At 49.8% G+C, this 21950-nt stretch overlaps 1 protein-coding gene across 4 annotated transcripts in view; it reads right to left on the bottom strand.

The window, feature by feature from the left end:
• Positions 1 to 15242: 15242 nt before the first annotated feature.
• The window catches only part of LOC130358264 (glycerophosphodiester phosphodiesterase domain-containing protein 5-like), a 200565-nt gene continuing 193857 nt past the window's right edge, over positions 15243 to 21950 (bottom strand). For 3 of the 4 annotated variants that reach the window (XM_056561240.1, XM_056561242.1, XM_056561241.1), the window contains 2 exons: positions 21732 to 21844; positions 15243 to 20289 (listed from right to left, as the gene is read on the bottom strand). In XM_056561240.1, coding sequence (XP_056417215.1) covers positions 20159 to 20289; positions 21732 to 21844 — 244 coding nt within the window. In that variant the 3' untranslated portion in view covers positions 15243 to 20158. The remainder of the gene's footprint in view (positions 20290 to 21731; positions 21845 to 21950) is intronic. The other variant, XR_008889445.1, reaches the window with a different exon arrangement.

Genomic DNA, 21950 nt, shown 5'->3' with positions numbered 1-21950 from the left:
CCAAAATAAAATTTCCTGCAGATCCAGAGTCCAAGAAGGCCACAGTAGAGAAGGAGAAGGCAGAGGCAGACATCCGCACAGGCACAGTAAGACGTGGAGAAGCAGAGTAGACATCAAGGACTGTCTCACCTTTGTGCGGAGTCAGCGTACGTCTTTCCAGGCGGGGAGGACGGATAGGACAATCCCTCAGGAAGTGTTCGGTACTAGCACAGTACAGGCAGAGGTTCTCCATGCGGCGTCGTGTCCTCTCTTGAGGTGTCAGGCGAGACCGGTCGACCTGCATAGCCTCCACGGCGGGAGGCACAGGAACGGATTGCAGGGGACCAGAGGAGAGAGGAGCCGAGGAGAAGAAACGCCTCGTGCGAACAGAGTCCATATCTTGGCGGAGCTCCTGACGCCTTTCGGAAAAACGCATGTCAATGCGAGTGGCTAGGTGAATGAGATCATGTAGATTAGCAGGAATTTCTCGTGCGGCCAGAACATCTTTAATGTTGCTGGATAGGCCTTTTTTAAAGGTCGCGCAGAGGGCCTCATTATTCCAGGATAATTCTGAAGCAAGAGTACGGAATTGTACGGCATACTCGCCAACGGAAGAATTACCCTGGACCAGGTTCAACAGGGCAGTCTCAGCAGAAGAGGCTCGGGCAGGTTCCTCAAAGACACTTCGGATTTCCGAGAAGAAGGAGTGTACAGAGGCAGTGACGGGGTCATTGCGGTCCCAGAGCGGTGTGGCCCAAGACAGGGCTTTTCCAGACAGAAGGCTGACTACGAAAGCCACCTTAGACCTTTCAGTGGGAAACTGGTCCGACATCATCTCCAGATGCAGGGAACATTGGGAAAGAAAGCCACGGCAAAACTTAGAGTCCCCATTAAATTTATCCGGCAAGGATAGGCGTAGACCAGGAGCGGCCACTCGCTGCGGAGGAGGTGCAGGAGCTGGCGGAGGAGATGACTGCTGAAGCTGTGGTAGTAACTGCTGTAGCATAACGGTCAGTTGAGACAGCTGTTGGCCTTGTTGCGCTATCTGTTGTGACTGCTGGGCGACCACCGTGGTAAGGTCAGCGACAACTGGCAGAGGAACTTCAGCGGGATCCATGGCCGGATCTACTGTCACGATGCCGGCTGGCAGGTAGTGGATCCTCTGTGCCAGAGAGGGATTGGCGTGGACCGTGCTAGTGGATCGGTTCTAAGTCACTACTGGTTTTCACCAGAGCCCGCCGCAAAGCGGGATGGTCTTGCTGCGGCGGTAGTGACCAGGTCGTATCCACTAGCAACGGCTCACCTCTCTGGCTGCTGAAGATAGGCGCGGTACAAGGGAGTAGACAGAAGCAAGGTCGGACGTAGCAGAAGGTCGGGGCAGGCAGCAAGGATCGTAGTCAGGGGCAACGGCAGGAGGTCTGGAACACAGGCTAGGAACACACAAGGAAACGCTTTCACTGGCACGATGGCAACAAGATCCGGCAAGGGAGTGCAGGGGAAGTGAGGTGATATAGGGAAGTGCACAGGTGAACACACTAATTGGAATCACTGCGCCAATCAGCGGCGCAGTGGCCCTTTAAATCGCAAAGACCCGGCGCGCGCGCGCCCTAGGGAGCGGGGCCGCGCGCGCCGGGACAGGACCGAGGGAGAGCGAGTCAGGTACGGGAGCCGGGGTGCGCATCGCGAGCGGGCGCTACCCGCATCGCGAATCGCATCCCGGCTGGAAGCGGAATCGCAGCGCCCCGGGTCAGTGGATCTGACCGGAGCGCTGCAGTGGGGAGAGTGTAGCGAGCGCTCCGGGGAGGAGCGGGGACCCGCAGCGCTCGGCGTAACAGCCAGTAGTGCCCACAGTACTCGGGGAACCGCCCCCCGAACACACGGCAGCGTAGCTCGCCTCTGGCATCTGGACACGCCCCCTTCCACCCTGGGGTGGTCCTGCAGTGCCAGAGCTTCCCGGCATGAGCCCATCCTGCCCTTCCCTACCAACAGGATGGGTTGGCTTCACAACTATTGCGCCCTCAGCCTTTTCTGACGCCATGCTGTACCCCCCATGCTGGCCCCGATCCACCACAGGAACGGGGTCTGGCAGTTTGGGGGAGCCTGCAGCCTGAACCAGCTTTGCAGCTGGCCCAGACTGCTGGAAAGGGACAAATACATATTGCACCGTCTCCTTGGTCTTCCGCTTCTTGGACCTCTGCTTGACCACCACATCCTCACACTCATCGTCGCCAAAGGGGAAACTCTGGAGGTGGGCTGGGAACTCTTGCATCACAATCGCCCTCAATAGACCCCCAGCCACACTCTCCACGTCATCCTCCTCACTCTCACTTGGTGGTAGTGCCACCTGTCCAGCCTCAATGTAGCTGTCCTGGGTCTGGGTGTCACAGGGAGTAGCTACAGGCACAGCATCAACTTCCACACATTGTGCATTTTTGTGCATTTTCCTCCATCTTCTCCTCTTCCTCCTTTACATCTTCACCACCATCCTCACTATCTTCACCGCCTCTATCTCCCCATCATCCACCTCCACCTTACCTGGGGATTTTGTGGCGGCAAACCGATCGTTGTTTATCAGTTTCTCCTTAAAGAGACTGCTCCCCTCCAGTATCTCCGCTCTCCTCTCCTCCAGCTTCACAACCTCGCCTCTCAGCGATGTTATCCTTCTCCTCAGCTCTGGCTTGCTCTTTCTGGATCCAGCGCTCACCAGACTCTGGGCTTCACGCAGAACCTCTCTGGCCATCCTCAGCTCCCTGCCGCACTGATCATACTCCGCAAACCTTGCGGCCATGCGGTAGCAGTACGTGGAGCTGGACTCCTTGGGCCCTCTCTCCGACCACTTCTCCACACTGCTTTTCCGTGACCTTCTTCCACCTGTGGATCTCTGGCTGGCACCCGTAGCCTGAGAAGCAGAGCCTGCATTGCTGCAGACTCTGCCAGATCTTCTCCCGGCCGGAACAATGGCTGTCAAAGTTTTCACTCCACTCCCCGCCAGCCTAGAACGGGAAGTGGAGCCATGAGGCTCCATTGCAGGAGGCTCTTCCCCAGGAATCTGCCACCTTCCTGGGAAAGCAGGTGGAAAAATCAGCCTCTCTCCTGGAAGTCTGGAGTCTCAGGAGCTCAGCAACAGACAGACACACCTAGTGACCACACCCTCCAGAGCTGTACTCACTATTCTGCTGGTGGAGTTACTGTGTACATACATAACATTACTTATCCTGTACTATACTCCAGAGCTGTACTCACTATTCTGCTGGTGAGGTCACTGTGTACATACATTACATTACTTATCCTGTACTGATCCTGAGTTATATACTGTATTATACTCCAGAGGTGTACTCACTATTCTGCTGGTGAGGTCATTGTGTACATACATTACATTACATTACTTATCTTGTACGGATCCTGAGTTATATCCTCTATTATACTCCAGAGCTGTACTCACTATTCTGCTGGTGGGGTCACTGTGTACATACATTGCATTACTTATCCTGTACTGATCCGGAGTTATAGCCTGTAAATCTTTTATTAGAAAAATATGAATGATAACAAAACCAGCACAACTTTACCATAACGGAAAACAACGACATGAAATAACATAAACCCAAACTTTACATCAAATAAAAGAACAAAAATCCTGCCTAACCGGCCAGCCCAGTACTCCATAACAACCAAACCCACTCACATGCATGCACACCAAATCTGCAATCCAAAGAAAGAAAGAAAGAAAAAAAAAAAAAAACACTATTTAGCTGTAACTCAGTCAGAACTGGTCAGAGTCCATACAGTTCATAGTCCTCAATGTCCAGTCTACAACTGACCCATGCCAGGTCCACCAAACCACCACCACCCATAAATACACCCTCCCAACCTAGAACTCCTACCAACCAACTTTACATTATCAACTTTGTAACATACATAAACAAACAATACAACCCACTTTAGGGCCAAGTTCGGTGCATATAAGCCCTTCATAACCATAACATCTGAAAACAAAACAAAAATGTATGGTGCACATGCATTGGCCCACCAACAGGAAGAAGGATGGCAATCCTGATATATACAAAATTTACATTCTTTCCCTAACTCCACCCTACCTCTCACCCTACCATTAACCCTAAAAATAAACTGACCCTACTATCACCCTAACTCTGTCCCTATATCACTGTCCCTAACCAAAACAAGGGTACTCTACCCAAAAGGTCTAGTACCTAGGGCACATCAAAAGAAAAACCTCTCCACAGGAGAGAAGCCCTACTGGTACCAAGACTGCCATACTCCAAAGACCTGATCTTCCCGAGGTCACCGGTGATGTTCCTACAGACCTCCACCTAGGAGAGGACTTTCCGCTGTTTAGACACTAAACACTGTGCGTTCCACGTGTAGTATCTAAACACTAAACTGACTAAGAATAAAGTGCCCCCATCAGAGCCAGCCAGGTTCCTGAATGCACCATAAGCCCACTCCAGATAGGAAAGGCCGGCAAGTTGACTCCAGCCGATGGAAGTGCTCACCCGGTGGTAAACCCCTATATTAAAGGGACAATCAGGAAATGGTCCATGCTTTCCAGCATGTCCCGCACTGTTCTCGGGGACATCCCCGGCCATCAGATCTCCTACACTTCAAGTTGTCCCTCACATATAGCTTCCTCTGAAAGCAGTCCCAGGCCAAGTCCCAAAACTTCTGGGGGATTCTTTTCATGTTTAAAAGATACAACCCCACCCTCAGATCCCGACCTGGGCAGTCCCTGAGCACCAGAGGCTTCTGGAAGTGGGTCAACAGAACCCGTTTGTCAAGGAACTGCCTTGACTGGGTCCTGATCTCCCACACTCCCAGACCCCACCGACGTATCACCTTCAGAGTCGGGGTAGCGTAAGCCAGAAGATGCCCATGGGGTGTACGGAGGTCCTTCACTTGCCCTCCTGTCTCCCATTCCTGGAAGAAAGGCCAAAACCATTCCCTACAGGAGAGTACCTATGGAGAAGCCCTCTCTGACCAGAGGTTTGAGATGTTAGCTTTCAAGAAGGTGTTCGTTAAGAACACCACAGGGTTTACCATAGATAAACCCCCTAGTCTCCTCGTGCGGTACGTAACCTCCCTCTTGACTATGTTCATCCTGTTCCCCCATAACAGTTGGAAAAACAGGCTGTAGATCCTAGTATAGTAAGCCTCTGGCAAGATACATACGCTACCCAGATAGATAAACAAAGGGATCAGGTACGATTTGATCAGGTGTACCCTTTCCCTGAGGGTCATAGACCAACCCTTCCACTGGTCCACCTTCTGAGTGGCATCCTGGAGCTTACCATCACAGTTTTTGGTGGGATAATCATCCTGGCCGAATGTGATGCCTAAGACTTTTGCTGACTCTTGGGGCCCTGGAAGAGTGTCCGGGAGATCAAATGTGGGATCTCCCCCTCCCAGCCTGAGACTTTCACACTCATCCCGGTTGATCTTAGACCCGGATGCCTCCGAGTAGCGTTCCACCTCCGACATCACCACATCGACCTCCTCTCTCTCGAAACGAAAATGGTGACATCATCAGCATACGCCACCACTCTCTGGGTGACATCCAGCTCCACCAGGCTCATCCCGACTCCCGCCAACGGCCCACAATCTACTCTCCGGACAAAGGGATCGATTGCGAACACGTATAAAAGCGGGCTCACAGGACAACCCTGAAGGACTCTGGACCACACCTCAAAAGAGCGACCAGACCAACCGTTCACCAGAGGGAAACTCTCTGCCCCTGGATACAAGATCTTAAGTCAGTTAACAAAAGTACACGGTAAGCAATATCTCAGGAGGACGGACCAGAGGTACTCGTGGTTCACCTGATCAAATGCTTTGCCCTGATCCAAGGACAGCAAATACCCTTTCTAGAGACCCGCACTACTCTGCTCCACTGCCTCTCAGACACCGAGAACAGCACTTAAGGTGCTGTGGCCTGGAACCGAGCAGTGCTGAGCCCCCAAAAGGAGCCGGGGGTGCAAACTTCACCAGCCAATTAAACAGTATCTTAGCCAGAAGCTTCCTGTCCATGTTTAAAAGAGCTATGGGCCCCCAATTTTCAATATGGCTGGGATATTTACCCTTTGAGAGAAGAATCAGGGCTGACCTCCTCATTGACTTCGGCAGAGTGCCCGAGGAGAGACACTCATTGAATACCTCAGTCAAGAGGGGAGCTAAAGACTCCTTAAAGGTCCTGTACCACTCTGATGTTAAGCCATCCGGAACCGGCGACTTCTTAGGGGCAAGCCCTTCGATCGCCAGTCTCACTTCCTGTTCCCTGATTTCTTCTGTCAAAACATCAAGAGAGGGGTCTACCCCTGGCTCAAGAATGGTTTCAGCAAGGAAAGCCTACATCCTGTCTCAATCTAGATCCTTCCTTCCAAAGAGGTGTGAGAAGGATCTGATGACCTCCAAGATCCCTGATCTGGACCGATTCAGAGATCCCATACTATCAATCAGTCCTGAGATGACTTTAGTACTCACTGACATCTACAGTTTCTGTAATGGTTGGGTGAGTGGTACTTCCCAAAATCCCTCTCAAAAACCAAAGATGCGTGCCTATCGTACTGGCACCTCATCAGCAAGTACTTCACTCTGGAGATATCCTCTCGGCTACCTCCAGTCGAGACAAGGAGCTCGAGTTTCCTCCTCAGACCCTGATACAGGCGATACCTGTTCAGGGACCTGAGGCTCAAGAGCTGGCAGAAGAACCCCGCAACCCGTTTCTTGAACATCTCCCACCACTCTGAGTTACTACTACATAGGTCCAACAAAGGTACCTGACTCTGAAGAAAATCCTCAAGGATTCCTCCACTTCCTCCAGGAGTGACGAATTCAGCTTCCAGTAACCTTTACCCATCCGGGGGGTCTCTGAAACATTCAAGGAAAAAGAAATCATACAGTGATCGGAGAACTCCACCTAAACCATGGACACTGCGGAAGAGATGGCTTCCTCCTTCAAATAAAACCTGTCTATTCTAGACCTGCAGCTACCTCGATGATAGGTGAAACCCACGTGGCCTGAGGGGCTCCGGATGTGGGCGTCCTCTAGGCGAGCTTCCCTAACTATACTATCGAGAGCTATGCTATCATAAGCCAACCGATCATTGGAGGCTCTCCTATCTTGGGATCCCGTGACAGTATTGAAATCCCCTCCAAAGATCACCTGTCGGCTTGTAAAAAGAAAGGGCTTAATCCTCATAAAGAGATCTTTATGATCCCACTTAGTTTGCGGGGCGTAGATGTTAATAAGCCGGAGCTCTTGTCCCTTCATGAGGACATCTAAGATCAGGCACCTCCCCATTTCTAACTCAATAACCAGTCTGCATTCAACAGGAGCGGTAAAAAGGACCGCCACCCCACTATACGGCTCAGCCACAAGAGACCAGTGGGAGGGACCACGCCTCCACTCTCTTCTGGCTTTTACCAGGGAGGCTAGATCTAACAACCTGGTCTCTTGTAAAAAGAAAACGTCGGCTTCAACATGGCCGAGAAAATCAAAGGCTGCGAATCTAGCCGTATCAGACTTCATGCTGGCACAGTTAATAGATGCCAGTGTCAATGGGATGAGTGCCACCATCATGGGTGATTGAGTGAGACTACCCTTACCCCCTCATTTCTGTTTTTTCTTCACCCCCTCATCCCCAGATGAGGAGGCTTCTTTCTCTTTGGACCGTTTTTTTTATTCTGACTGGTCCATTTTTGAATCACCATCTCCACCTAGCTCTGGTTTGGCCTCATCCCCTGAGGAAACTGCCCCATCAGGACAGGGCCCAGTTCCCCCTGGAGGCTCCCCCACTTCAGGCACCCCATCCCTGACCCCCCCTCCAAGGAGGGGGAGGAGATGTCTTCAAGGACAGAGTACCGGTTAGACAGATCAATCAGAGGGGGGGGGGGGGGGCAGGTAGGCTTCCGCTTGGGACCTGGTCCGTAGCACGGGGACTAGAGGGCTCTGACCTCTTTTTTCCCCCTTTATTGCCCTTCTTTTTTGGCCTCTTTTCACCCTCCTCATCCACACTTTCATAGTGGGAGGAATCGGAAAGATCGGCCTTGCTGCCTTCTTCTCTACAGATTCTCCCCATTTCCTCATCCAGCACATTCTCCTCCAGGGCCTCAGCTGTTTCAGGACCAACCTCTGGAGTAGGGTCAGAAGCTACCCCTGCCACATTGGAACTCTCCAATTCCCTGCTCCTTCTCCGATTAGCCTCCCGCCTCAGCTTGGCGGGACTTTTCCTCCTCACTGACCCTGTTGCACCTTCACCCGCACTCGTGCCCTCCCCAGCTGAGGCAACATTACTGCTCTCCCCAGTCAAGGTTACTGTCGCTCGGGCAAAGGCGCTAGAACAATGGCTGAAAGGGTGTCCTAAGACACCACACAGATGACACCTGATCTGCCTACAGAATGCGTCAAGATGACCTACCCCACCACACAGAGCACATACCTGCACGGTACAGGCCGCGCTAAAGTGAGTGTGGCTGCCGCACCTGTGACAGACCTTGGGCTGCCCCTGGTAGAAAATTTGGATTCTGTCTCTCCCAAGAAAAGCAGCTGATGGGATGTGGGAAACAGTGCTCCCTGAACGCTTCAGTTTGACGGAAAACATCCAGGCCCCAGACCAGATCCCATGTTCGTCATAGTTCTTTTTCAGCATGTCCGTCACATCCCCATATCGGCTGAGCCAGGTCATGATATCATAGCATGAAAATGATTCGTTATGTGTCAAAACTGTCACTTTCTTGGCCAAATTCTGACGGGATATCGCCTTTACGGCGAAATCCCGCCAGCCGGGCTCGCTTTTCACGACCTCATAGTTCGACCAGAAAAGTTCCAAACCCTCTGGCCGAACGAAGCTGATGTCAACCAGAACCTGACCCAGAACCCAAACCAGGACACTTGCTCTTAACGGAGGCATCAGTTGCCAAACCTCTCTCTGCCATTCCACTACCACTCCTCACCTGCATTTTACAAGCACCCCTCTCTTGCACTCCAAATGAACTCCCCTCATCCACACTGCTACCACAACTCCTCCCATGCTCACTACCATAACTCACATTCTTCACATTACCATTTTTATTCACATTTATGCTTTCACTTTAACTGTTGCCTACACTTTCCCTTGGTGTGTTACAGGCTGGGCTGGCTGGGTCTATTGCACACTGTAAGAGCGTTGCTGGTTTTAGGAATGGCGCTGTATGGTTCTTCTTTCTAGTCTCCTGGGGCACAGACATAGGCTCCACCTCCGACATGGTTGTCCCCGCCCCCTCGCACAATGCCATGGGTCATGGCAGGAGCTGTCCCTCCGGACGCACTCCTGCCCCGTCTACTGCAGCTGACGTGCAGGGGACCTCGCCCTTCACAGGGGAGTGCCCTGCAGCGCCAGAACTGGTACTGAATGCATCACCTAGGGGACCGCCCCCTGAACCAACAAGGTCTGGTGCCCAGACACTCCCCCCTCACAGGGTAGTGCCTTCAGCGCCAGGACCTGTACCGCCCACTTCAACTGGGGGACCACCCCCTGAGCGTGTGAAAATGCCGCCATTTTCTGGTGCCTGGACACCTTCACAGGAGGGTGCCCTGTTTTTTTTTTATAGCACCCGTGGCCACTTTGGGTGCACTACTGTATCCCCCATGCTTGCCTCGCTTTACTACAGAAACGGGGTCTGGCAGATTGGGGGACCCAGAACCCTGAACCAGCTTCTCAGCCGACCCAGACTGCTGGAAAGAAGAAAAGACAAACTTCACTCCCTCTGTTTTCTTCCTCTTCTTGTCCTTTGCTTTTTTCTTCTTACCCTTCTCCTCTGGGCCCAAATCATCACCAAAAGAGAAGTTTTCCAGACGGGTGGGGGACTCCTGCATAACAATTGCCCGCAGGAGACCCCCATCCGCCAAGCTGCTGCCTTCACCACAGTCACTGCCGACCTCATCCTCACTGGAGAGAGGTAAGGCCACCTGAGCCGGATTCACATAGTCTGCACTCAGGGTAAGTGGGGGGTCAGGGGTAGCAATGGTGTCACACACAGATCCAATGTCCATATCCCCCTCACTCACATCACCCTCCTAACCTCCATCACCTTCCTCCATCTCTTCCTCCTCACTCTGGCAGCCTTCTTCGTTACTCACATGTCTGGAGACCCTCATGTTGGAAAAGCGACCATCATTGAGAAGATTCTCACTGAAGATGCCGGCACCAGCCACAATGTCCGATCTTAGCTGCACCAGATCCTCCACTTCTTTCATCAGAGATCTCACCGCCTTGGCTGCATTATCCGCCTGGTAGATGGCAAACTTTAGATCTTCTCTAAGACCATGTAGCTGTTTGCCAAGCTGTTCATATTCAGTCATCTTGGCCTGAATTCTGGACCCAAAAGTTGACAGGGATTCCCTCGGCCCCTTTATCCCCCCATTGCTGGGGTTCTGAGGAACCAGAGTTAGAAGCCTTCACTGCACTCCTTTTCCTGGAGCTTCTGCTGGAAACTTTGCAGCTCCCAGCTGAGGTTGGGGGAGGGGGGCCCCACATTGCTGTGGACCCTGGTGGATGTCCTCACCCCATCCTGACTACTGGCCGTTGCATGGACCCTCACACTCCCCACCAGCCGGGAACAGGGAGTGCAAGATAAAGCCCCAGGTTCCTGGGGCTCCATAGCAGGGAAACCTACCCAGGTGTCTGCCACACACCTGGGGAGGGGCTGATGGAAACTCTGCTTTTGTGGAAGTCTCAGGAGCTCAGCAGAACACACCCTCACTCCAGAGCTGTACTCACTATTCTGCTGGGGAGGTCACTGTGTACATACATTACGTATCCTGTACTGATCCTGAGTTATATCCTGTATTATACTGCAGAGCTGCACTCACTATTCTACTGGTGAGGACACTGTGTACGTACATTACATTACTTATCCTGTACTGATCCTGAGTTATATCCTGTATTATACTGCAGAGCTGCACTCACTATTCTACTGGTGAGGACACTGTGTACATACATTACATTACTTATCCTGTACTGATCCTGAGTTATATCCTGTATTATACTCCAGAGCTGTACTCACTATTCTGCTGGTGAGGTCACTGTGTACATACATTGCATTACGTATCCTCTACTGATCCTGAGTTATATCCTGTATTATACAACAGAGCTGTACTCATTATTCTGCTGGTGAGGTCACTGTGTACATACATTACATTACTTATCCTGTACTGATCCTGAGTTATATCCTGTATTATATTCCAGAGCTGCACTCACTATTCTGCTGGGGAGGTCATTGTGTACATACATTACATTACTTATCCTGTACTGATCCTGAGTTATATCCTGTATTATACTCCAGAGCTGTACTCACTATTCTGCTGGGGAGGTCACTGTGTACATACATTACATTACTTATCCTACACTGATCCTGAGTTATATCTTGTATTATACTCCAGAGCTGTACTCACTATTCTGCTGGTGGGGTCACTGTGTACATACATTACTTATCCTGTAAGGATCCTGAGTTATATCCTGTATTATACTGCAGAGCTGTACTCACTATTCTGCTGGTGAGGTCACTGTGTACATACATTACATTACCGCTATTATAAGAGCTGACCTCATTTTGGATATCCTATAAATACTGTATAATATCTGAAGATTTGCCAGTGACAATGGGGACCATAGATGAGGTGTCGCCCATGAGGCTTTTGCTTTCAGTAACGCATCTTCTCTACAGCTGAAGTCTTTGGGTAAATTTGTTTTCTTGTGCCAACACAGCACAGACCCCACCCTGCTGTGTATAATGTGTGAAGGGTTTTCACGCTCTCCGGGTAGGTCCCAGGACAGAAATAAACGGTGACAGTGAGGGTGTGAGGAGGGCGGACGTCTGATTGGAGATGATATAACTAGATACTGCACGGATATAATGGCTTATACTTGAGAGTGGAGGTGGAGTGTGACACATACTACAGTGGGGCAACAAAGTATTTAGTCAGCCACCAATTGGGAAGTTCTCCCACTTATAAAGATGAGCGGCTGTAATTTTCATCACAGGTTATAACCTCAACTATGAGAGACAGAATGAGAAAAAAAATATCCATAAATCACATTGTCTGATTTATAAATAATTTATTTTCAAATTATGGTAGAAAATAAGTATTTGGTCAATAACAAAAGTTCATCTCAATACTTTGTTCTATCCCCTTTGTTGGCAATGACAGAGGTCAAATATTTTCTCTAAGTCTTCACAAGGTTTTCAAACAGTGTTGCTGGTATTTTAGCCCATTCCTCCATGTAGATCTCCTCTAGAGCAGTGATGTTTTGGGGCTGTCACTGGGCAACAAGGACTTTCAACTCCTTCCAAAGGTTTTTTTTATGGGGTTGAGATCTGGAGACTGGCTAGGCCACTCCAGGACCCTGAAATGCTTCTTACAAAGCCACTCCTTCATTGCCCGGGCGATGTGTTTGGGATCATTGTCATGCTGAAAGACCCAGCCACGTTTCATCTTTAATGCTCTTGCTGATGGAAAGAGATTTTCACTCAAAATCTTTCTTTGCAGAAAAACAGCCCCAAAGCATGATGTTTCCACCCCCATGCTTCACAGTAGGTATGGTGTTCTTTGGATGCAACTCAGCATTCTTTCTCCTCCAAACATGACGAGTTGAGTTTTTACCAAAAAGCTCTACTTTGGTTTCATCTGACAATATAACATTCTCCCAATCCTCTTCTGGATCATCCAAATGCTCTCCAGCAAACTTCAGACGGGCCCAGACATGTACTGGCTTAAGCAGGTGGACACGTCTGGCACTGCATGATTTGAGTGCCTGGTGGTGTAGTGTGTTACTGATGGTAGCCTTTGTTACTTTGGTCCCAGCTCTCTGCAGGTCATTCACTAGGTCCCCCCGTGTGGTTCTAAGATTTTTGCTCACCGTTCTTGTGATCATTTTGACACCACGAGGTGAGATCTTGCATGGAGCCCCAGATCGAAGGAGATTATCAGTGTTCTTGTATGTCTTCCATTTTCTAATAATTGCTCAAACAGTTGATTTCTTCACACCAAGCTGATTGCCTATTGCAGATTCAGTCTTCCCAGCCTGGTGCAGGTCTACAATTTTGTTTCTGGTGTCCTTTGACAGCTCTTTGGGTCTTGAGCATAGTGGAGTTTGGAGTGTGACGGTTTGTTACTGATAACAAGTTCACACAAGAGCCATTAATACAGGAAACTAGTGGAGGACAGAGAGACTCTTAAAGAAGAAGTTACAGGTCTGTGAGAGCCAGAAATCTTGCTTGTTTGTAGGTGACCAAATGCTTATTTACCACCATAATTTGCAAATTAATTCTTTACAAATCAGACAATGTGATTTTATGGTTTTATTTCTCATTATGTCTCTTATAGTTGAGGTATACCTATGATGAAAATTACAGGGTGACTTGGGTGAAGCCCCTTTGGCAGTGATTCCAGCCTCCGGTCTTCTTGAGGATGAGGACACAAGGTTTACACACCTAGATTTGGGTTTTTCTGCCATTCTTCTCTGCAGATCCTCTCAGGATCTGTCAGGTTGGATGGGGACCCTCTGTGAAGCCTTTTTCAGGTCTCGGGCTCTGGCTGGGTCACTCAAGGACATTCACAGAGTTGTCCCTAAGCTGCTCCTGTGCTGTCCTGGCCGTTTACTTAGGGTCATTGTCTTGTTGGAAGGTGAATCTTCACCCAAGTCTGGGGTCCTGAGTACTGGGTCAGGTTTTCATTAAGAATTTCTCTGTATTTTGCTCCATTTAGCTTTTTCTCAACCCTGACCAGTCTCCCTGTCCCCCCCCCAGACATGATGCTGCCCCCGCCATGATCACTGTAGGGATGGTATTGGGCAGGTGATGGGCAGTGCCTGGTTTCCTCCAGACATGATGCTGCCCCCACCATGATCACTGTAGAGATGGTATTGGGCAGTCGATGGGCAGTACCTGGTTTCCTCCAGACATGCTGCTGCCCCCACCATGATCACTGTAGGGATATTATTGGGCGGGTGATGGGCAGTGCCTGGTTTCCTCCAGACATGATGCTGCCCCCACCATGATCACTGTAGAGATGGTATTGGTAAGGTGATGGGCAGTGCCTGGTTTCCTCCAGACATGATGCTGCCCCCGCCATGATCACTGTAGGGATGGTATTGGGCAGGTGATGGGCAGTGTCTGGTTTCCTCTATACATGATGCTGTCCCCGCCATGATCACTGTAGGGATGGTATTGGGCAGGTGATGGGCAGTGCCTGGTTTCCTCCAGACATGATGCTGCCCCCACCATGATCACTGTAGGGATGGTATTGGGCAGGTGATGGGCAGTGCCTGGTTTCCCCCAGACATGATGCGGCCCCCACCATGATCACTGTAAGGATGGTATTGGGCGGGTAATGGGCAGTGCCTGGTCTCCTCCAAACATGATGCTGCTCCCACCATGATCACTGTAGGGATGGTATTGGGCAGGTGATGGGCAGTGCCTGGTCTCCTCCAAACATGATGCTGCTCCCACCATGATCTCTGTAGGGATGGTATTGGGCGGGTGATGGGCAGTGCCTGGTTTCCTCCAGACATGATGCTGCCCCCACCATGATCACTGTAGGGATGGTATTGGGCGGGTAATGGGCAGTGCCTGGTCTCCTCCAAACATGATGCTGCTCCCACCATGAGAACTGTAGGGATGGTATTGGGCAGGTGATGGGGCAGTGTCTGGTTTCCTCCAGACATGATGCTGCCCCCACCATGATCACTGTAGGGATAGTATTGGGCAGGTGATGGGCAGTGCCTGGTTTCCTCCAGACATGATGCTGCCCCCACCATGATCACTGTAGGGATGATATTGGGTGGGTAATGGGCAGTGCCTGGTCTCCTCCAAACATGATGCTGCTCCCACCATGATCTCTGTAGGGATGGTATTGGGCAGGTGATGGGCAGTACCTGGTTTCCTCCAGACATGATGCTGCCCCCTCCATGATCACTGTAGGGATGGTATTGGGCGGGTGATGGGCAGTGCCTGGTTTCCCCCAGACATGATGCTGCCCCCACCATGATCACTGTAGGGATGGTATTGGGCGGGTGATGGGCAGTGCCTGGTTTCCCCCAGACATGATGCTGCCCCCACCATGATCACTGTAGGGATGGTATTGGGCAGGTGATGGGCAGTGCATGGTTTCCCCCAGACAAGATGCTGCCCCCACCTTACTGTACTATAGGTGAAGCATGGTGGGGGCAGCATACATCGGGAAGGACAAGAAAGAAGACCAAGTAATAATAGGAAACCATATGAAATTCATTTATTCTTGAACAAAATACAATAGCACATCCAGGTTCTCACAGCCTGATCATAGAAGACACTGGAATAAATACTGTTTTCCAAGGATGGTTGCAGGTAGGTGCGGCGGTTTGGGGTCATAGGGTTTTGGCCCTGGATGTAAAGGTGGCTTCTTCACAGGGGTCTAATTTTACACATATATTCCTTTTTTTTAGGGTAAAAAAGGGTAAATGTATATACAGTAAACCAGCCCTGATTATACATATTTGGTCATGGAAGCTATACTGCCACCTAGTGGATTGCGATGGTTAATGCTACAAATGGATAGTCAAAAATGTAAAATAATTAACTCTGTTCAATGTTTTCACATAGGGCAGTGGTCTCCAATCTATGATTCTCCAGCTGCTGCAAAACTACAGCTCCCAGCATGCCCGGACAGCCCTTGGCTGTCTGGGCATGCTGGGAGCTGTAGTTTTGCAACAGCTGGAGAGTCGCATATTGGACACCACTGATATGGAGTATACTTATAGATTAAGACTTTATCCGATTTGTTTTTATATATGAATTCACTCAGTGTATCAATTTGGTCTGGAGAGTTTCTTTAAAACGGTCACGTGGCAAGGACAGGCAAAGTGACATAAGAAAGGGGCTCCCAATTCATGGGGCTGCATCAGCGGCTCACACACCCCATAGAGTAGCAAAGCTTAGCCACCAAACCGCAACATATTCTATAGCACCAGAGCATAATTTTGGCTCCTCCCCCTCCCAAATGAAAAAGAGCCCTCTCTTTGCTGCCACCTATTGGAAGTGGCATTGCTCGGAGTCAGTGCTCGACCCCCTTAAGAGCCTGGAGCTGCTCTTATGATCTTACATCGGCAAGATACAGTGAAGACTATTTGAGTTGGCCACCCAACATTTGTGCAGAAATAAGTGGTCTTTTATTGGGGTGGTCTTCTCAAAGGAAAAGAAAACTATCCAGGTTGCTGGTTAAAGTGTCTAATGGAGTCAGAAAGGATGTACAGCACACAAAGAATGATGAAAGAGACCAAGGCTCATGTGCCAATTGATTTCCCCCAGCATGGTACACCCTTTTTTATCCTTGTTCCCAGTATTGCTCTCCATCTCATTCATAGTCCCCAGCATAGCCCCCCTCCTTGTTCCTGGTATCTATCCTGCCTCACTATCTCATTCCGGGTCTATCTCTGTGTCGTTCCTAGTTCAAAGCATGACTCCCCCTCTCATTCCTGGTACCTAGCCTGTCTCACTGTCTCATTTCTATTACACAGCATGCCTCTTCGTGTTCTTATTCCAAACTATGGCTCCCCCTCTCATTCCTGGCACCTAGTCCACCTCACTTTCCCATTCCTGGTCCACAACATGGCTCTTCTTTGTGTTGTTTCTAGTCCAAACCATGACTCCCCCTTTCATTCCTGGCATCTCACTATCTCATTCCTGGTCTGTAGCATGGCTCTCCGTGTCGTTCCTAGTCCAAAGCATGACTCCCCCTCTCATTCTTGGTTCCTAGCCTATCTCACGATTTCATTCCAGGTCTTCAGCATGGCTCTCTGTGTTGTTCCTAGTCCAAAGCATGACTCCCCCTCTCATTCCTGGTACCTAGCCTGTCTCACGATCTCATTTCTAGTACACAGCATGGCTCTCCGTGTTGTTCTTATTCCATAGCATGACTCCCGCTCCCATTCTTGGTTCCTAGCCTATCTCACAATTTAATTCCTGGTCTACAGCTTGGCTCTCTGTATCATTCCTAGTCCAAAGAATGACTCCCCCTCTCATTCCTGGCACCTCGCGCCTGCCTGGTCTACACCATAGCTCTTTGTGTCCTTTTCTAGTCCACAGTATGACTCCCCCCCCCCCCCTCTCATTCCTGGCACCTCACTATCTCGTTCCTGCTCCGCAGCATGGCTCTCCGTGTCGTTCCTAGTCCAAAGCATAACTCCCCTTATTATTCCTGGTACCTAGCCTATTCTCACTCCTAGTCTACTGCAAAGCTCTCCTTGACATGTCTTGTCCACAGCATGACTCCCCCTCTCATTCCTGGTACCTAGCCTGTCTCACTATCTCATTTATAGTACACAGCATGGCTCTCCGTGTAGTTCTTATTCCAAAGCATGATTCCCGCTCCCATTCTTGGTTCCCAGCCTGCTTCACTAACTCATTCCTGTCTACAACATGGCTCTTTGTGTAGTTCCTAGTCCAAAGCATGACGCCCTTTCTAATTCCTAGTTCACTGCATAACTCCCCCTCTCATTCCTGGTACCTAACCTGTTTCACTATCTTATTCCTGGTCTTAAGCAGAATCCTCCTCTCTTTCCTGGCACGTTGCCTGTTTCATTGTGTTATTCCTGGTCCACAGGATGGCTCTCTGTATCGTTCTTAGTCCACAGCATGACTCCCCCTCTCACTCCTGGTACGTATCCTGTCTCACTATGTCATTCCAAGTCCACCGCATGGCTCCCAATCCCATCCCGAGATGACTACATAGCTCATCATCACAACATGTTTCCCCATCTCAGTCGTGGTCTCCAGCATGGCTCTTCTGTTGTGTCTCCCTATCCAAAGACGCTTGCTGGTGTTGGAAATTCTCGTCCTGCTTTCTCAGCCCCAATTACGTGGCACGATGCGGGCAGCACCTCTTCCCTGATATTTCTTGTTATTGCTCCAGTTTGGTGATCTGCATCCGGAGAGTTGCATATAATTTTAATGTGTGGTCTTAGCAAAAGAGGGTCCCAACTGGAAAGTTTTCACCAAAAAGTGGTCTTTGGTTGGATAAGTGAGTGGTCTACTTATAAAGGGACAGGAAAATTGGTCACAACACTCAGTGGTCTAGATGAAAAGGGATCTTCTCGAGAGGTGTCACTTTTTTGTTAAAAAAAAAAAAAAAAAAAAAAACACATCTTACACCTAAGGATCTCCAGCTACTACAACTCCCAACATTCCTGGTAGAGACCTACAGCTGAGATTAGCAAACGTTTGCATAGGTCTCCACACGGACATATGGATTTAGGTGATGGACCCTGTGATTTATTCCATAGACATCAATGAGCTAAGGAACCATTCTACACCTAAGTACAGCAAGCTTCACAGGAACGCCTAGTCACCACAAAGCTACATGTAACATCAGGCAGATCTAGTATTCTGTTTGTAAGAAAGGACTCTACATCCTTTAAAGGGGTACACTGCCCCTAGACATCTTATCCCCTATCCAAAGGACCCCCAGGATCTCGGCTGTGGCACCCCGCTGTCATCACTGCACTGAGCAAACTCGCTCTGTGCATCATAACCGGCGATACAGGGGCCGGAGCATCTTGACGTCACGGCCTGCCCCTCAGTACAAGTCCATGAGGGGGCGCTCCCTCCCATAGACTTGCATTAAGGTGGCAGACCGTGACATCACGAGGGGACAGAGCAGTAACGTCACGATGCTCCGGCCCCTGTATCGCCCTTTATGACGCACAGAGCGAGTTTGCTAAGTGCAGTGATGACAGCGGGGTGTCGCAGCCAAGATCCCGGGGGCCCCCAGCAGCAGTCCAAGTCTAAAGTTACTCTTCTGCCCACTCTGCACAACCATGCACTGGCCAGCATGTTCTGCACGCGTTCCCTGTTCTGATGAACAGAATGGCGTAAGGTTGGCGAGGCAAATGTATCGCGCAGCGTCAGCTGCGTCTCCCTGCACCTGTCTGTGCAGAACATGCAGGATAACAGCTTTGGACTAACACTTTAAAGCTGTTGCCTAGAACTTAAAGGGGTACTCCACCGCCCCAGTGTTCGGAACATTTTGTACTGAACACTGTCATGCCCCCTCCCATAGACTTGCATTGAGGGGGCGTGATGTGGCCTCATAAGGGGCATGGCCGCGACATCACAATGCCCGCACCCAGCATTCGGAACCAAATGTTTTGAATGCTGGGGGAGTGAAGTACTCCCTTAAAGAACACCACAAATTTGCATATAATGCCTAAATTACGAACCCCCCTACCCTCCGCTTCCCCAGTCTTGCAATGATAAGTTATTTCTTGGCAAAGACCTTAGTCCCTGCAAAAGCTGCATAAAGAACAGAGCAGCATTTTAAATGCAGCTCTGGCTGGGACTGTAGTATAATCATGTAACTCAAGGTCCAGAAAAATTACATTAAAATTAAGTGAAATGTCATATGAAAGAAACCTACAGTCTAAATCTGGTTATTCACATCGGGGGCCATCATGTTAGGGAAGGAGGCAATATTCCCGACAAGCCCATTTCGATTCCCAAAACAGTGCCCCCCTCTTCCCCAAAAAATCTCCATAGTACACACAACAAGTCGTTCTAGCCCTCTTGGCCCTGCTTGTGTGTTTGTATGTTTAAATTGAATGATATCTACAATCTACTTGTACTGCCTGAGTGGGCAGGGCCTATAACAAGTCTGTGCAGCCGGGAGAGGCAGTGTACTGTACAGCAGACAGAAATCCTGTAGACCCTTTTGTGTATAGACCGTAGCTAAAAGTGCTACAAAACGGCCACCTCCCTTAGGAGAAGTTCATGTGCTTTTCCTGTATACACAAAATCCCAATATTATGGTAAGAATGGGGCGGACTCCATTAGGCTGTGTTCAACATTCTCTCGGCTTAAACTGAAACAAAAAAATTATAAAATAAACAAAAACATTTTACACAAGATCTTGCTTGTGTCCTAGTCACAAAAATACACAAAAGGGCCAAAAAAGGGAATCAAATTATTTTCTACATATTTACAACCTCACAGTCCGGATTATACAACAAAACTAGGAAAAAAAATCTGCAAAAATAAACAATGTCCTGGCATAAAGTAGTCCCGTAAAATGTCCCCGTCTGGGAAAGAAGTGGACCTGGAGGAGGAGGAGGGGGTCTTCTGAGGATTTCACTGTAAAAATGTATCAGGGCTCGTTCTGTCAGGTCTCCTCGAACCTCCGGCTGGTTTTCGAGTCTGTGTTCGGAGTTATGGCGTCATTGGAGAAACCCTCGTAGCGGCTTTCAGAGCACAGCGATAGCTCCTCGGGGGTGTCTATGCTGTTATTAATCTCTGAGGAGGAAAAGTAGAATAAAAATATAATAGGGTTAAACTCTTTGCCTGTGAGTCCTATTTCCCCCTCCACTCATAGAGAGAGCCTGTGAGTCTTGTTTCCCCTCCACGTATAGAGAAAGCCTGTGAGTCCTGCTTCCCTTCCTCTCATAGAGAAAGCCTGTGAGTCCTGCTTCCCCTCCCACTCATAGAGAAAGCCTGTGAGTCCTGCTTCCCTTCCTCTCATAGAGAAAGCCTGTGAGTCCTGCTTCCCCTCCCACTCATAGAGAAAGCCTGTGAGTCCTGCTTCCCCTCCCACTCATAGAGAAAGCCTGTGAGTCCTGCTTCCCCTCCACTCATAGAGAAAGCCTGTGAGTCCTGCTTCCCCTCCCACTCAGAGAAAGCCTGTGAGTCCTGCTTCCCCTCCCACTCATAGAGAAAGTCTGTGAGTCCTGCTTCCCCTCCCACTCATAGAGAAAGCCTGTGAGTCCTGCTTCCCCTCCTCTCATAGAGAAAGCCTGTGAGTCCTGCTTCCCCTCCACTCATAGAGAAAGCCTGTGAGTCCTGCTTCCCCCACCCACTCATAGAGAAAGCCTGTGAGTCCTGCTTCCCCTCCTCTCATAGAGAAAGCCTGTGAGTCCTGCTTCCCCTCCTCTCATAGAGAAAGCCTGTGAGTCCTGCTTCCCCTCCTCTCATAGAGAAAGCCTGTGAGTCCTGCTTCCCCTCCTCTCATAGAGAAAGCCTGTGAGTCCTGCTTCCCCCACCCACTCATAGAGAAAGCCTGTGAGTCCTGCTTCCCCTCCTCTCATAGAGAAAGCCTGTGAGTCCTGCTTCCCCCACCCACTCATAGAGAAAGCCTGTGAGTCCTGCTTCCCCTCCCACTCATAGAGAAAGCCTGTGAGTCCTGCTTCCCCCACCCACTTATAGAGAAAGCCTGTGAGTCCTGCTTCCCCTCCTCTCATAGAGAAAGCCTGTGAGTCCTGCTTCCCCTCCCACTCATAGAGAAAGCCTGTGAGTCCTGCTTCCCCTCCCACTCATAGAGAAAGCCTGTGAGTCCTGCTTCCCCTCCCACTCATAGAGAAAGCCTGTGAGTCCTGCTTCCCCTCCACTCATAGAGAAAGCCTGTGAGTCCTGCTTCCCCTCCACTCATAGAGAAAGCCTGTGAGTCCTGCTTCCCCTCCCACTTATGCTCTCATCCGAGAAGTGATACAACTGTATCCAGTCTAGACAATGCTCTGTGAGCTAAACATCCCGGACTCCAGACTGATAAGTTTGTTACAATGTATCAGTGCAGATAAAATTTATTGGGACAGGGGAGAGATGTGCTCGGATTGTCTAAACAGAATAAAAAAAAAAGAGAAGTAATAGGTCAGGATATGATTTCAGTTTGGAGGTGTAGGCCAGAATGTTTCTGTTTACAGCAAGCAGAGATCTTGTAATCAATAAGAAACTAAAACACAAACCTGAGAAGATGAGTTTTTCCTTCATGATCCGTACATCCCGGCTGGACCTTCGCACCGCGGCGCTCAGCATGATTTGTTCTGGGTTATATGTTCTGATGCTGCCCAGTCGCCACCTAAAACAGAAGACGGGCGCTCAATGAAGGGTCCGGGGAGAGGACCGCATGGCAAAAGCTGCAAAGCCTGGGTCAGAGGGAAGTGAACAAACGTGAGGATGCATGG

This window comes from Hyla sarda, chromosome 2 (genome assembly GCF_029499605.1).
Source record: "Hyla sarda isolate aHylSar1 chromosome 2, aHylSar1.hap1, whole genome shotgun sequence".
NCBI lineage: Eukaryota > Metazoa > Chordata > Amphibia > Anura > Hylidae > Hyla > Hyla sarda.
The sequence above is the reverse complement of the archived record's forward strand: the minus strand, read 5'-3'. Positions and strand labels throughout refer to the sequence as shown.